The sequence below is a fragment of the Chamaea fasciata genome, unplaced genomic scaffold (genome assembly GCF_029207755.1).
Source record: "Chamaea fasciata isolate MVZ Bird 193981 ecotype frontalis unplaced genomic scaffold, bChaFas1.0.hap1 SCAF_3, whole genome shotgun sequence".
Classification (NCBI taxonomy): domain Eukaryota; kingdom Metazoa; phylum Chordata; class Aves; order Passeriformes; family Sylviidae; genus Chamaea; species Chamaea fasciata.
In genome coordinates, this window is record NW_027094088.1 from 31933297 (window position 1) to 31947309 (window position 14013).

At 35.7% G+C, this 14013-nt stretch overlaps 1 protein-coding gene across 2 annotated transcripts in view; it reads right to left on the reverse strand.

Annotated features, from left to right (window-relative positions):
- Positions 1-14013, reverse strand: part of PLEKHH2 (pleckstrin homology, MyTH4 and FERM domain containing H2) — a 56240-nt gene that overhangs the window by 28078 nt on the left and 14149 nt on the right. For both annotated transcript variants that reach the window (XM_066178510.1, XM_066178511.1), the window contains exons 3-10: positions 9227-9289; positions 8046-8195; positions 7526-7609; positions 5918-5999; positions 4228-4410; positions 1887-2875; positions 783-858; positions 222-316 (exon numbers count right to left, since the gene is read on the reverse strand). In XM_066178510.1, the coding sequence (XP_066034607.1) occupies positions 222-316; positions 783-858; positions 1887-2875; positions 4228-4410; positions 5918-5999; positions 7526-7609; positions 8046-8195; positions 9227-9289 (1722 nt within the window). The remainder of the gene's footprint in view (positions 1-221; positions 317-782; positions 859-1886; positions 2876-4227; positions 4411-5917; positions 6000-7525; positions 7610-8045; positions 8196-9226; positions 9290-14013) is intronic.

Below are 14013 nucleotides of genomic sequence, written 5' to 3' on the forward strand. Positions count from 1 at the left end.
AATCAGCAAGGAACCTAAGAAGAATTGACCTAGGCCAGTAAAATTTCATAGGCATTTTTCCCCCCAAGCTATTTGACATTTCTGTTATTTCTGGGGGTCTTTGATCTCTATACGTCAACTTGCAACATATTCGGCATGGTAGTATCAAATGTGAAATAGCAAGATTCTTGATGTGAAGCCTAATGGTATTTAAAATTTTCTTAAAACAATAATACAGTTACCCCTTTCAAAGTGGTGTAGACAGGAGTGGTTATGTTCTTATATATCAGAGAAGTATATAATCCAGATATGGAGCATGAAGGTAGTGAAACAGCACCTAAAAAAGCAACATATTTTATAAATTGCCTTCCTAATTTACCCCCCAATTAACAAAATTCAAATGTAATTTTTTTTGTGTTGTATAACTGCTATAAAAAGCAAACTAACTCCTAAACTGTTCTGGATGTGAGATTTATAGCTTTTTTAAATTTACAATGCTTTTAAAAACATAAATAAAACTGCACTCACGAACACTAGCACTCACGAACACCAGCCCTTTTTAAATTGGTACCTGGTATAGAATCTTCAAAGTAGTGAAATGCAGAGTAAACTGGAGTGAACAAATTCAGCACAAAGTCAAGATGTAAGGTACCAGAAGACAATAGAAAGATAACCAATGATCTTCTAGGTTTTAAATAGCTGACAACTAAATCTTTCTAAAAACATTTTAAAGGTCCTTGCTCACAAACACCATAAAGAAGAGAACTTTTGTTGATGGGACAATGAACAACTAAACCACTTACTTTTATTAAGAGATTCCACGGTGAAAGCTTCAGACATCCTTAAGCCAGATTTGGCTACAGCATAAATTCTACTTTCCTATACAGCAGAATGGATTTGATAGTAGAAAATTAAAACACAGCAACTACTTTTTGTTCTATTTAGCTTCCTAGTTCTTTTATCACATAGGGCAAGTATGTGATAAAATGGTTCATAAAATGACATTGTCAATAGCAGCTAAAAAATGCATCTTTCTTTTCTATGCTGTACACATCATAGCCACAGCCTTTTTTGACATTTTTCATACAATGTAAGTAACTTATTCTTTAAAAATACTATTATCAGGTGCCAAAGAAGCTATAGCAAGAATGGTTTTTAATGGAAGATTGTGTTAGGAGCAGAGAAATGCCATTAGAAGACAACTTTTCAACCATTTTGTGTTAAAAGGCTACAATAAGAATATGTGTAATGCAAAAAGTCCACTAAAATGTATATAGAGAGAAGTTGGTACATAATGTATTATTCCTCTCCGAATAATAATTAGTAAGTAAATATATTTAATAAATTATTAATTAGCAAATCTCCAACACTGAAACTGCAGAATCAGTGAGTATTGACACGGTTAATTCTGGATTTTGTGTAAGACATATTAATATCTATTTTAATATCCTGACTGATGGCTTTAAATTTTTACTTGGAAATGTGAGCAATTACTTCTGTAATTTGAAATTGTGTGCTGTTGATTTAATTGTCTAGATTGTGAGTGGTACAGTGGTTAGTGAGTGGCATTGACACCAGCATTCTTGGGCTGTGTTAGTGTTCAGATAAATAAATAAATGCATTCACAAGCATTACATCCTTGGATACACTCAAAAAGACATACATAACTTACATGTGACATAAAAAAGACATGGGTTTATCTATAGAATGGAGACCATGTTTTTCAACGTCAGGAATACTGTGCTGAAAATAAAACTAGGTTCTGAGTTTGTAGTTATGATAAAGGTAATGCCCTGTCTTGTCATTAGACAGAAAGTAATTAAAATAGAGGCAACAAAAATCATAGATGAGAGTCATGAAAATAAGTTAGTTTTGCCAGTAGGAAAAATATCTGTAAGCACACCTACCCAGGAAGGAAATCGATGTAATGGAGGCGTTGGAGGTTTGTTGCTAGCACCCTTTTTTGTCGTGTCACAGAGTTCCTGGGCTTCAGCATTTAGTGCTTCAGTGCAGTCATAGGTAAACACTCCTTCATCACAGCCAATCTCCATTTTCTCTAAAATATCGGTATCTTCTCCATCCACCAGATCTATGTCTGTTTCCTGAGGTCTCCACGGACGGATCATGCTTATGGCATTTCTATTTCTACCAAACATTCTGTCAGAACTCAGCTGGGGCTGGCTTAGGTGTTTCTTTGCTAACACTGAATTTAGGCAAAAGACATTAGGAGTCCGTAACTTTGGATGTGGCAAATTTGAGGGAAAATCTGTCGGAGTTGTGCACTGAGAACCTGCAGAAGTTGCTAGAATTGGGTGTTTGGGTGTCAGAGCAGGGGTTAAAATTGGACTTGGGGTATTTGCCTCACTGGATGAGGATGAATAATCAAGTCTCTGTGACTGAAATTTCTTATTCAGTTCATCTGAAGAACTGTCCTGGTCTTTCTTTTTCCTTGTGAAGTCAGAGTTGCACTTTCCACCCAGATTGCTCAGGCCTTTTCTTTGGGACCCTTGCTGCCATGAGTATAGCTTCTTTTGCTGAGTCCTCTTAACATCAAAACTCTCTTCTTCAAAGAGAGAGCTACTGTCATCAGATGCTGTCAAATACATTTCACTTCCCACCCTACTGTACCTTGCGTTCTCTTCAGATGTGTGGCTTGAAAGCGTGGATGCACACCTGGATTTCAGTCCTTTATTGTCTCCTCCATCCTCATCTGAGCTCCAGTCACTCCCAGTAGTGCATGAGTTCTTTGACATGTCACTGTCTATGTCTTTGGATGAGCAGCTTATTCTCACATTTTTGTTCTGCTCTGGAGCAGAGGAACTTTGTTGCAATGACTTCTGACCTTTATTTGTCTCATGCACAGGACCAGCAAAGGTAGTTTCCAGGATATCCTTCTCTAGAGGAGAAATATAATGAGCATGAGAAAATTACTTTAGCAAACTTGACTGATAAATGGTTTTGTCATCATGTCTGCAACTAGTAAGTAGGCAATAATTTCAAATGCGTGAGAACACTTATGTTTTTTAATATTGTAAATAATAAATATTAAGAAAAATATTATAATTTTTTTTATGTGACTGAATGAAAATTACATTTGCCAAAAAACTGTAATAAATGCTACGCAAAGTTCTAGCTGAACTAAAAATGGCAATAAATATAAAGATAAGCAGACTGGAACCATATTTTAAATTAAGCTATGTATGTGTGAAAACAGACAAACAAAACTAACAAAAAGCCAACTACTTAAGAGGGCATAAAAATTTAGTTGCTTATTAAATCTAAGGAAAATCAAAGTTTAATAAAAGCTTGTCATAAAGGATTTTCATTAACAAATCAAGTATTCTGAACATTCCTACAGTGTTTCTACACAGAAATTTATTCAGGAAGCTATTATTGTATTCCCAATGGTGAATGCTTAAGATGTACAAGAGTCTTATGAAAAGTACTTCAGGAAAGACACTGTGTTAAAAATAGCTTTGTTTCTGCTCTTCACTTTTACCTGGTTTTGCAAGAGAAACTCATAGCTTACAACATGTTAGGGAAGCCTGCATGTTCCCAAATTAAATCAGATGCAAGAACCAGGGTTTTTCTACACAGACAGTTTGAAAAGTCTATGTTAAATAACCTGTGTGAAGTTGCAGTGGACTGAATAAGACGAAGATTTTAATTTCACCCACATTAAAGTAATGAAGTCCCCAAAATGATCTGTTTCCATCTAGGCAAGCCTAAGGCTCTATGTCTTATCCTCCTCTTTGAAAAAAATCAGTCTTACTTCAATTCCCTCCTCTGTAAAAACAGAAGTAATAATATACAGCCACCTTCATAATGAACTTTCTGTAATATAAATAAACAAAATATTCATAAGATCTCTTTCAGCTTCTGATTTTCAAAAGACCTCAGCTTTCCAGTTTGGATACCATGATTAACTGTGGAGAAAATACTGAGGTCACAAACGGTACAAGGGATTCAAGTGAAGGATCAGAGCAACAACAAAGGTCACAGCCACATCTTTACCTCACAGCCAAAGCACTCAGCCTCTGCATGCTGCCAAATAATGTTTCAGTGGTATTACAGAGACTGTAGTGCTCAACAGGATGATTTCTTCCTAGTAATAGAAGAGTGGCAGTAAAGAGGGAGACAGTACTGGTATGTAGTTTGAAAACAGCTGGTTTGGATGCACTGACAGAGTTGTTGATTTTAGTTTCCCACTTGTGTCAGAATAAAATGGCAGTGTGGGGGACAAGGTACCTGGCATGTTTTTGCCTTCAGGGTAGTCTGACTCTTTAGATGAAGTGTTGCTTATTTCTTCAGGCTTAGGAGACGGTTGAGGACTTCTCGCTCTATTTGAAAAGCACCCAAAAGTCAAACTGCTTAGTCGCTGACACTCTCCAGGTTTCTGTGTTGAAGTAACAGATTTCTTACCAGTAGCTTCTGAAGAATAGTAATTCAGAAATCTTGTGTTAGTGATATACAACAAGTTATGCAACTCTTCTCTTGATTCTGCAGGGTAAAGGTTTTTTTAAAGTTAACTAAAATTTAGAAAAAAAAGATAATAAAAGATGTATTATAGGAGAAAAATCCTACCTGACATCTCTACGCACCAGGAGAAACCCAGAGCAATGTTTCTAGTTCTTAAAAATTGATATAACAATAGAAAGAAAAAAATCTTTTAACAGTTTCACAGGAAATATGGAAGAGTAAGTTACTAGGTTTAGAGGTCTGGAGGAGGACTTCAAGAGAAAGTGAAAACAGAAATTGATGAACTGCCTTGAACATTAAATCTGTCCATCCCTGTTCAAAAAAATCCCTGTGGCTGATCTAGGAACAAAAGGCCCTTACCCTACTTGTAAATCTGCTTAAAACACTACCACGTGTTCATAATTTATTGCCTGTCACCAGCATGGACACTGCAAATACTAATAAGTTGCTACATATTTTTGGGCATATCAGTAACTGTGTGTTGGAAATAATACTGTCACAAAAAGCCTTTAAATAGATCTCTCAGAAGAGAATGACTAGAAGTGTATGGAATTGCTACTTATCAAAAGATAGCAAAGAAGCAAAACTATTCAGTTTCTTTATTAACAGAATAGTGCATCTTAAAAACTTTATATTGTATATGAATTTGTAATTTTTTGTGTTTTATATATTATGCATTTTATGTGTGTACACACACACACTTCTCTACACACATTTCTAAATATCTGTGTATTTACATGCATATGTAAGATACATTATCAAGAAATGAGGGCTAGGTAGCAAAGTACCAAATTTTCATATGATAGTAAATTGTCAGGTCAACCAAATATGGAGAGGACACACTTAAGAAAGCTGGTGAACAGGCAACATGGTGGTGAATAAAATTCAACTTTGATCCATGTGAAATAATGCTCTTTGGAGGGGATACTCCTCTTTTTTCTATTTACACTTTATGATTTTTAAATTTACTGTACCCATTTGGAGAGGAACCTGGTGCTACTGGGTCTGAATTAAGATTTTGTATCACTGTAGTCAAAGGTAGTAACTAGAAATACCTGATTTGAGTTCTGATTCCCAGCTGACCATTTGCTAGAAAAAGCAAATGCAGACTGACATTCATGTATTCTTTAACAGTTTTGTGACCACCTATGCTATAAAGAAGGGAAAGCAAAGGCCTGTCCTAAATCCTATAAAATCTTATTACTTGCAGAACCTCTTAAGTAACAGTTTTGTTCACCCCACAAATACCAGTTGTGCCTTGTCTGCATGTCTTCTCAGCATAAAACCAAATGTCTCCTTGCTAACAGCTTCATGTACAGTCACTCTGATGTCAGTTCATACTCTCTGAAATCTTCGTGATTTCATAGAATATTTTCAATCATGTAGATGCACACATTAATAGGGAATAGAAAGAAATATACCATAGAGAGAGAAGTCTTCAGAAGATTTGTACATTTACCTTGCAGCTTAGATTGTACTGTTTTCATCTCTTTGGTTTGCTTTTGGTTGATCAAGCGAAGGTTCTGATTTTCCACCTCTAACTAAAAGCATATAAATGTAATCTCATCCACTGGTGAAACAAATCTTAAAGCTATTACATCATTTATGTTTTCTCTGAATTTCTGCTTATCTAAGGATAAAACCAGGTCAAATAATAATCTCCTCTCTGCTACTTCTCTAAATACCAGTCTAGGCATCTCTTTATTCTGAACAATTAATTCCCTGCAATGACTATTTGCTCAATTCTGCCAAAATCATTCCCCCAACCAAGCAAACCCATGACTGCTTTAAAAATCCTTAATAAATAAGAGAAAATAAAAACTGCATTGGCATTTTTAATAAAAGCAGAAGGCAAGAATTACAAACTCCTGTGCCACTTTGCAAAACCAAGAGTGAGCAGAGGAATCAGAGGGAATGATGGTCCTAATGCCTCCTTACCATTCCTCAGCAAAAATTAAAAAAAAAATAGGTGCCAAGAAACTTTATACAAAGCAAAAGTCTTTCTACAGGAAATAAAAACCCAACATCCCATTGTTGTAGCCCACCACTGGGAGGTAAAAGATGTTGGTTCAAACTCCTGCCCCAGATTAGGCAAAGAGATTTGAATCTGAGTATGTCACACAGAAGGGAGCCAGCAATTCTACTTCCCACTGAGTGACACGTAGTCATATCTGCGAAACTTGCTTGAGATTTTCAATAAAGAGCAAGTAAGTACTTTGAGTCATACTTGATTTTGTCCAAACTTTTTCATGGTAATTTTAGCTAAATTTAATGGCATTTTTATTAAATTATTTCAAAAAAATTTACTTTAGCCCTCACAGTTGAAAAGTAAGTATTTTATGTAAGAACCTTCTAGTTTCTTATTTCAAAAACAGTAACTTAATTTTTTTTCCAACTCAAGTATAACTTCCAGTAAACTACAAGAGAGTAAGATTTTAACTTTTACAGGCAACTTTAAGTTCTACACCCAGGGAGGAGAAAGCACAGCTGCACCCCAAAGCTGGCAGCCTTAGGCAGGGCAAAGACATAGTTATCTTACCACAGTAGAGAAAAAAGGGAGACAACTGGTCTCTTGGAACTGGAGCTGGTGTCCCTGAAACTATTCATGACTAAGAGTAGTGTGGGCATTGTGAAACAAAAAATGATCAAGGCTTTTTTTCTGCCAGGCCCCAGCAGGCTTGGTCGGCTTTCTGGGGATTATTCACACTTTAGGCATCTGCTTGAATAAACTGTTTGCCAGCGAAGCTCCCTCAACTAGTGGAGAAGTTGACCTTCCACAGAGCAGTCCTGGGTCCTTTCTCCAGAAAGAGGACCCAGATCATACTGGCTGACCAAATCAGACATCAGGATTTAGGTGACATGGACACTCTGCTCTCTGTGCTGTTGTTTTCAATTCTCCTCTTTCCAGCAAATAACTATAAAATTAATGAAACTGGGAAGCTTTTTTTTTTTTTTTTTAATTTTTTTTTTAAACTATGGCACACAGGCCTTTATCAGCCAAAAGGTCTAAGGGATATCCAGTCACACCATTATATTTTCTGTGTAAGTATTGTAGCAAGAGTTATACCTCATGAAGCTTGACTGTCACCCATTCTTTTATTTTAGCTGCTTTTTCTTCTATGATTTTTGCTTCTTGTAGTCTTATTTGCTTCTGGAAAAAATTGACATAAGCATATTTTTGACTGAGTAATATAATCTGCCTGAGTAGTATCTTCAGACACAAATCCTAAGATTGCTTGAAGTCATTCAGGCTCCTGGGCAATACATGCTGATTTTTAATAAATGAGGAATAGGATCTTCACAGAGGCTGCTATTCCTCTTTCCTCTGTTAAAAATGAAAGCTCTTCAGCAGAGACAGAGAAGAGGAATATCATCTTTCCCCTCTTAAGTCAGATGTTCTTTCAATGGAAGCCAGAACATAATTTGAAAAGGAATAAACGTTATTCAAACTATATACTTCCAACAGGAACCTCTTTAATCAAACAACAGAAATAATGCAAAACTTTTCTGTCCTCTATTATCTAATTTTTTTTTGTATAATTAAAAGGGAATTGATGTTTCTCTTTTGCAACACCATTATTTCTAACCTGTTCTTCCAGTTGTTGCTCCAATTTTTGTATTATATCATTTTTATCTTGTATCAGGATCTCCAGATCTTGACATCTCTTATACAACCTGGTTTCTGATTCACTTGTTTGAACGTTTGCTGCTTTTAATTTCTCTTCCATGATCTGCACCTATTTGGAAAATCAAATATGAAAGTTTAAGGAGCATAACACTCCAAGTCAAAGATAGTAATTTAATCATAAAATAAACTTAAAATTGCCTCCACACTTAAGTTTCAAGACAATCCTGCAAAGTTTTGAAGCCTATTTGAGAAGAACCCCCCAGTTCATTATGTCTCCCTATGCATTTAATACCAACAGGACTGGCAAAACACTGGGAGATCTTGCACAGAGTTTGTTAGTATCTGTGAGAGGCTTCTAGTTTTGTAAAGCACAAGCTTTTAGAAACACCAGTATGGGAGGAATGCAATTTATCTACAGGGAGCTGTAAACAATGTTTTAATAAATAAACAACTGCACACTGTAAAAAACCCCAGCAAATTATCAGTAGCATTCTAAAAAAATGCTTAAAAATACTTGGCTCGTAGTCAGGAATGTTTTCTAACTCCAAATCAGTGCATGAGCATTTTCAGTCTCATAATTTTCAGTTTCTATCTGTCTCACAGTAAGATACGCGGAATGTTTCAGCAATACCAGAGGTATGTTCCTAAAATGTCTACAGTAGCTAAGTCTGCCATTTGGAATCAAAAGGCACCTTTGGTTAAATATTTCACCACAAGCTCGTTCTTTAAATGATGTACCTTCTACAAGAGGAACAAACAACACAGAACAGTTCGATTTAGAGGCTGTATTGGGTAGCCTCATTTTATTTTCTTACAGATCTTCTGAAACAGGTCATTGTTTCCTCTCCCTTTTGTTTCTACATGCATCATTTATCAAAGACTCATGACACATCAGTAAAGAAGCTCATTCCATGTATCTACATGTGATTTGTCATGTTAGCTTTGACTTTATTGACCTGAACTAAATAGTGAGCAAAGAAAGGTTTTAGAACTCTCCTTTAAGAAAAATCAATTGACTTTAAAAGAAACGGTCTTCTTCTCCATTTTTAGAAGTACTTAAAAATAAAGCAGTTTTTTGAATTTCACCTCATTGCAGTACCACATGCACACAGCTAGTGGAGATATTTATTCCAATGATACCTGCTGAAACGCTCTCTCTGCTTGACGATCAGCATCTATAACTTGCTTCTCAAGCTGCTGCATCTGTAGATGTATAAAACATACAGTTAAATGGCCATGCCTGCTGCCTCTCATCAGAAAAATATATTTTCATGCTGTGTTTTGAATAAGGAAAGGACATGTGGTGGGCAGGAGCATAAAAATTAAAGGATAAACTGTGTGTCAGACTGGGAAAAGAATTCACCATCATGACTGTATTAAAACATTGTAAATACTCTTCAACAGAAAAAAAAAATATACACCTTCTCTTCATAATTAATTCTCTGGCAGTGGTATGACACGCTGCTCTTTCTCCCCTGCTACCAACAGTAGAAATTCCTTTGACAATAGTCCTGAAACTTCCCTCATGTCCTCCCAAAAGAGGCAAGAGTAGAGGGAACTTGGCTGCTAATCCTACTGATGTTGACAAATTTAGTGTTTTGGACAAATATGCTACAAGGACTGTCTCAGACTTTTCCCCTGTTGCATGAAAGAAGGCAGGATGTGGCAGAAGGAACACGGTGGCCTCAGGTGCTCCACAGCAGCAGTGGATGAAGGCAGAGACCAGTTTCCATGAAGTCCCCCTCTGAGAGGGGGAGACCCTGATCTCTTACTTTATAGTGATGCCTCATAAATCATGGGCTCAGTCTTTGCCCAGGGCCTTGGAAAAACCCAGCGTTTTACAGGATTTATTTTGAAGGCTTTCCCAACAATACAGAACAGAAGAGGCCAGACAGATATACTTTGTTTACATTTTGTTAAGAGCCCTCTAGTTTGATTTTGCTGAATTTTTTTAATAAGCCCTGGTTTGAAGTAACACTTGAAAGTTCATACAGTATTCTGTGATTTAAGGACTTAGTGATTCACAGGAAATATCTAGGTAAGACCTCAATTCATCTGAAGAGAATGAAACATCAAATAATCAATATTGCCATACTCAGTATTCAGCTTGAAATTTGTTCTAAGAAAAGCATATGATGCAAATAAATGCCCATTTATTCCTTCAGTTTACTGCATTGTTTCAAAATAATCAGTTTCATCCTGTCCTGTTCATATTTCTGTTTCTGGCATCTTTTATCTCAATAAATATTTCAATTTCTGGCGTCTTTTAGCTTCTTTTTCACTCTCCATCTCTTTTTTTCTCTTCCCAATTATGCTGTTAATCACATAAAACTTTTAGCACCATATCCATACAAGGACAGAGTCATCATTTTCTATCAATCAGTAACTGAAAATGGAGAAAATGAGTTTTTCACTAACAGAAAAAAAAACCCCAAGAAAGCTGTGACTCACCCCCTAGTACTTTCTCATACAATACAAAACCCCAAAGTCTACATCATAATAATACCACAACACACCACTGATACAAGAGCAACAAACATTTCACAATCCACATGGTTATGGTCGGGTCCCCAGTGAGTTGTTTTGCAAGAACACTTCTAAGGATATGATCTTCCCAGTCATTCATTTGCCAGATGGACAGGCAGATAAGCCTTCTTTGTTCCTCTCTGGTCACATGAATTTAATTTCATATTTAAATGATCTCATGTTAAGATTTTGAGTTTCATTTTTAGAATTTTGACTTGTAAGGTTACTTTCCATCTGTCTTTTTTCTGATTTACATTCAAACAGAAGTTTGGTTTGCAAGACTCACTTCAATATCATTTTTCAGACATTTATTTTTTAGTGAGTTGGGATTCAGAAACTGAGGTTATTTCTGAATATATGGTCAGCTAACATTCCACTGTAGTAAAGGCACTATGTATGTGCTAAATATAGTGGAAGTATAGGTACTAACAATGAACTAATACTCTATAATATTCTGACTCTTATTAATATTATGACAGAAAACTTCAGATATTTATATTGTGAAATTCATTGATGAGCAGCAAGTTGCTCATCAACTTTCACAGGTAATTTCCAAATGCATGGCAGCAACTGGCAATTTATTTATGTCCCACAGGTTAAAGTCATTTCATCTGTAAGGCAGTGTCAGAAATGTGACAGATTTAGTAAATGGGATTAAAACCTGAAAATGTTGCTTGCGAAGTTCTCCCAGCTGCCACTGCAGCGCAACCAGCTCCAACCTGGCTTCAACCTGAAAGGAGCTGGTCCCTCCAGCATCTCATGATCACTGTGTGTACTGCTGCTCCTCTACACAACCCTTTGGGTCCTGGAGAAACCAGTGCACTAAAGGCCCACATTCCTTCCACGGCTGTGCACTGTATTCTTGCCAGGAATACACACTGTTGCACAGGATCAGGAATAGAGTAATATGTTCATGCAGACTACAGGGACAAAGAATATGATTTGAATAAAGCTTTTGCTAAGATGAATGTAAAGCCAGGAGCCAAAGAAGCGGAGAAAATACTCCCAATTGAAAGATCATGCAGAGATTATAAAAGGAAGAACAAAGTTTATTTTTGCCTCTTCGATAGTTAACTATTTCAAGAAGGTGTGCCAAGAAGCTTTGTGTGGTCTCACAATATGGATATGTCAACCAGCTTCCTGGCAACAACTAAATGTGAGATTTTATTTGCAAAATTTCTAAAGGGTCTTCAATTTCTTTTAGGAGACTCCTTTTTTTAAAAAAAAGCGCAACCTATATTATTCAGCAAGGATCAAATATCATGGTTACCAAACATGAGCACTTCTGTTAATATTAAATTTGCCTGTGTTTCAAGGATTTTAGTGCTACATAATAATTACTAAGTGAGTCCTGATTTTCCCGTTATTTAGAGGTTATGTAAGTGTGTTTTGCAGGGTCTACTGTAACAATAATGAAACTTTTAAAAAAATGGTTTTTTCCATTTGCATAATCACCAAATGGTTTTGCCTGAAAAATTAGATTTACATCTATACTCTTGACTACTTTGCTTGTTTATAAGCCTATGAAGTTAAACCAAAGAAATTACTACCTTAGAATACTCCAAAGGCTATCAAACTTGCTAGGCAAAAGATTGGAACTGTTCCAAGCTAAGAATTTTTCTTCACAAACAAAACCTAACCTGAAGCCTTCTTCTTAAGTGAGTGACAAGCTTCTCAACAGTGATCACAGCATTACTGAGAGAAGGCAGAAATATGAGACTGGTTGAATAGCTGATGACTTAAATCAAATCATGCTTTGAACTCATCAAGAATAAAATGCCATGCTAAATCCACTTTACCCGAAGACTATGAAGGCCATTTCAGACCACGCATTGATAGCTTAAAATCCTCAAATAAAACTTCACAAAAAAATCCTTAACCTGAAGATGGATGTGGCAGGTAACAGCAGCCATATCCATGCTTAGACACAAATGTCAGATGCAGAAGAACTCCCACCTGTGGCAGCATCCTGAATAGCGACGACAAACTCTGACTTTACAAAGAATGTCATTTAAAAAAAAGAAAGATCCGTTGAACCAGACCTCTGTCCCACCAACTTCTTTGTGTATACACCTCAGCAAATTGCCAGCATCACTGGATCAAAATGTTTTAGGTGAGACATTGCTCCAATGAACTACTGTCTGTAAAGGACCAACTGGCATAAAGGTGGCTTCCCAAGAGAAACATGATGTTATTGATAACATTTGGCATGTGAAATATATTTAGGACTAATTTTCTATCGTGTCCCAAACAAGGTAACTTGAAATAATGCCCCAGTTCAACAGAACTCTTGTAAGGAATTGTTCTTGTCACCCACATTGGATTGGTGCAAATTCATTTAGAATTCAGAGATGTCCTGTCATAATCTATACTGATTTTTATTTTACAGTCTTTAATATAAAAAAAAATAGATGCATATTGACGAGAGAACACAGATACAGAAGAACAGATGCTACTTTAACCTGCACTTTCTCCTTCTGTCTTTAAGTGAAAAATCCTCTTACAATTTCCAGAAAACAGATTAGTGCATGCTGCATCAATTACTGAATTATAGAAAACAGTTTCTATTGTTAGAAACAGATTTGGTTTTAAACTTAGTAAGGAAATAACTACTCTACATCTGACACTCATCAGATTGAGCTATTTTTGTTCAAACAATGAACAGAGAAATGCCACATGTGCATAAATAGTGAATGCTTTGAAGAAACATAGCAGCAATAAAAGCAGAGGTGTACTGCCTTGGAGGTCTGGACATTGAAGTACAACACACAGGCACTGGGAATTTTTTACAATACAAAGGCAAATCATAAAGTGATTCCTTTTCAAGGGTCACCTGGAAGTTTCTTGGCTGTATTCAGAAGGGTTGAACATATATATTTTTGCACAAGTAAAGAAATTTTAATTTGAGTAAAGCACATATTACATGAAATCAGCAAAGTGTATAAACTCAAAAGTCTTCATTCACAGATTTCAAAAATACAACTTTTTTATGCATATATGTGTAGATATACTTTTATTTCTATACCTAAATATAGAGATCATTATTCCTGTAGTGTGTATTACAGAGAAATTACAGCATTAAAATGATAACCTTCCTGTTACTTGAAATAGCTATTTAATAATTTAAAAGGGAACATTTTATTTAAAAAACTGAAAATTGTTGTAGTTAGTTTCTTTTTGAAATCTGAAACATGTTTGTTATACATAGGAAAAAACTCCTATTTTTTATCCAAGTCAACATTCAACATAATTTATCTCATTCATGTTTGAAATTTACATTATAATCAGTGCATACTACTGTGTCTCCTAGTTTTTAATATTATAAACAACACAGTTGTATCATATAGACTTTCTGGAAATCTTTTTGAAATGCATATAGGAAAAATACAACCAATTATGAA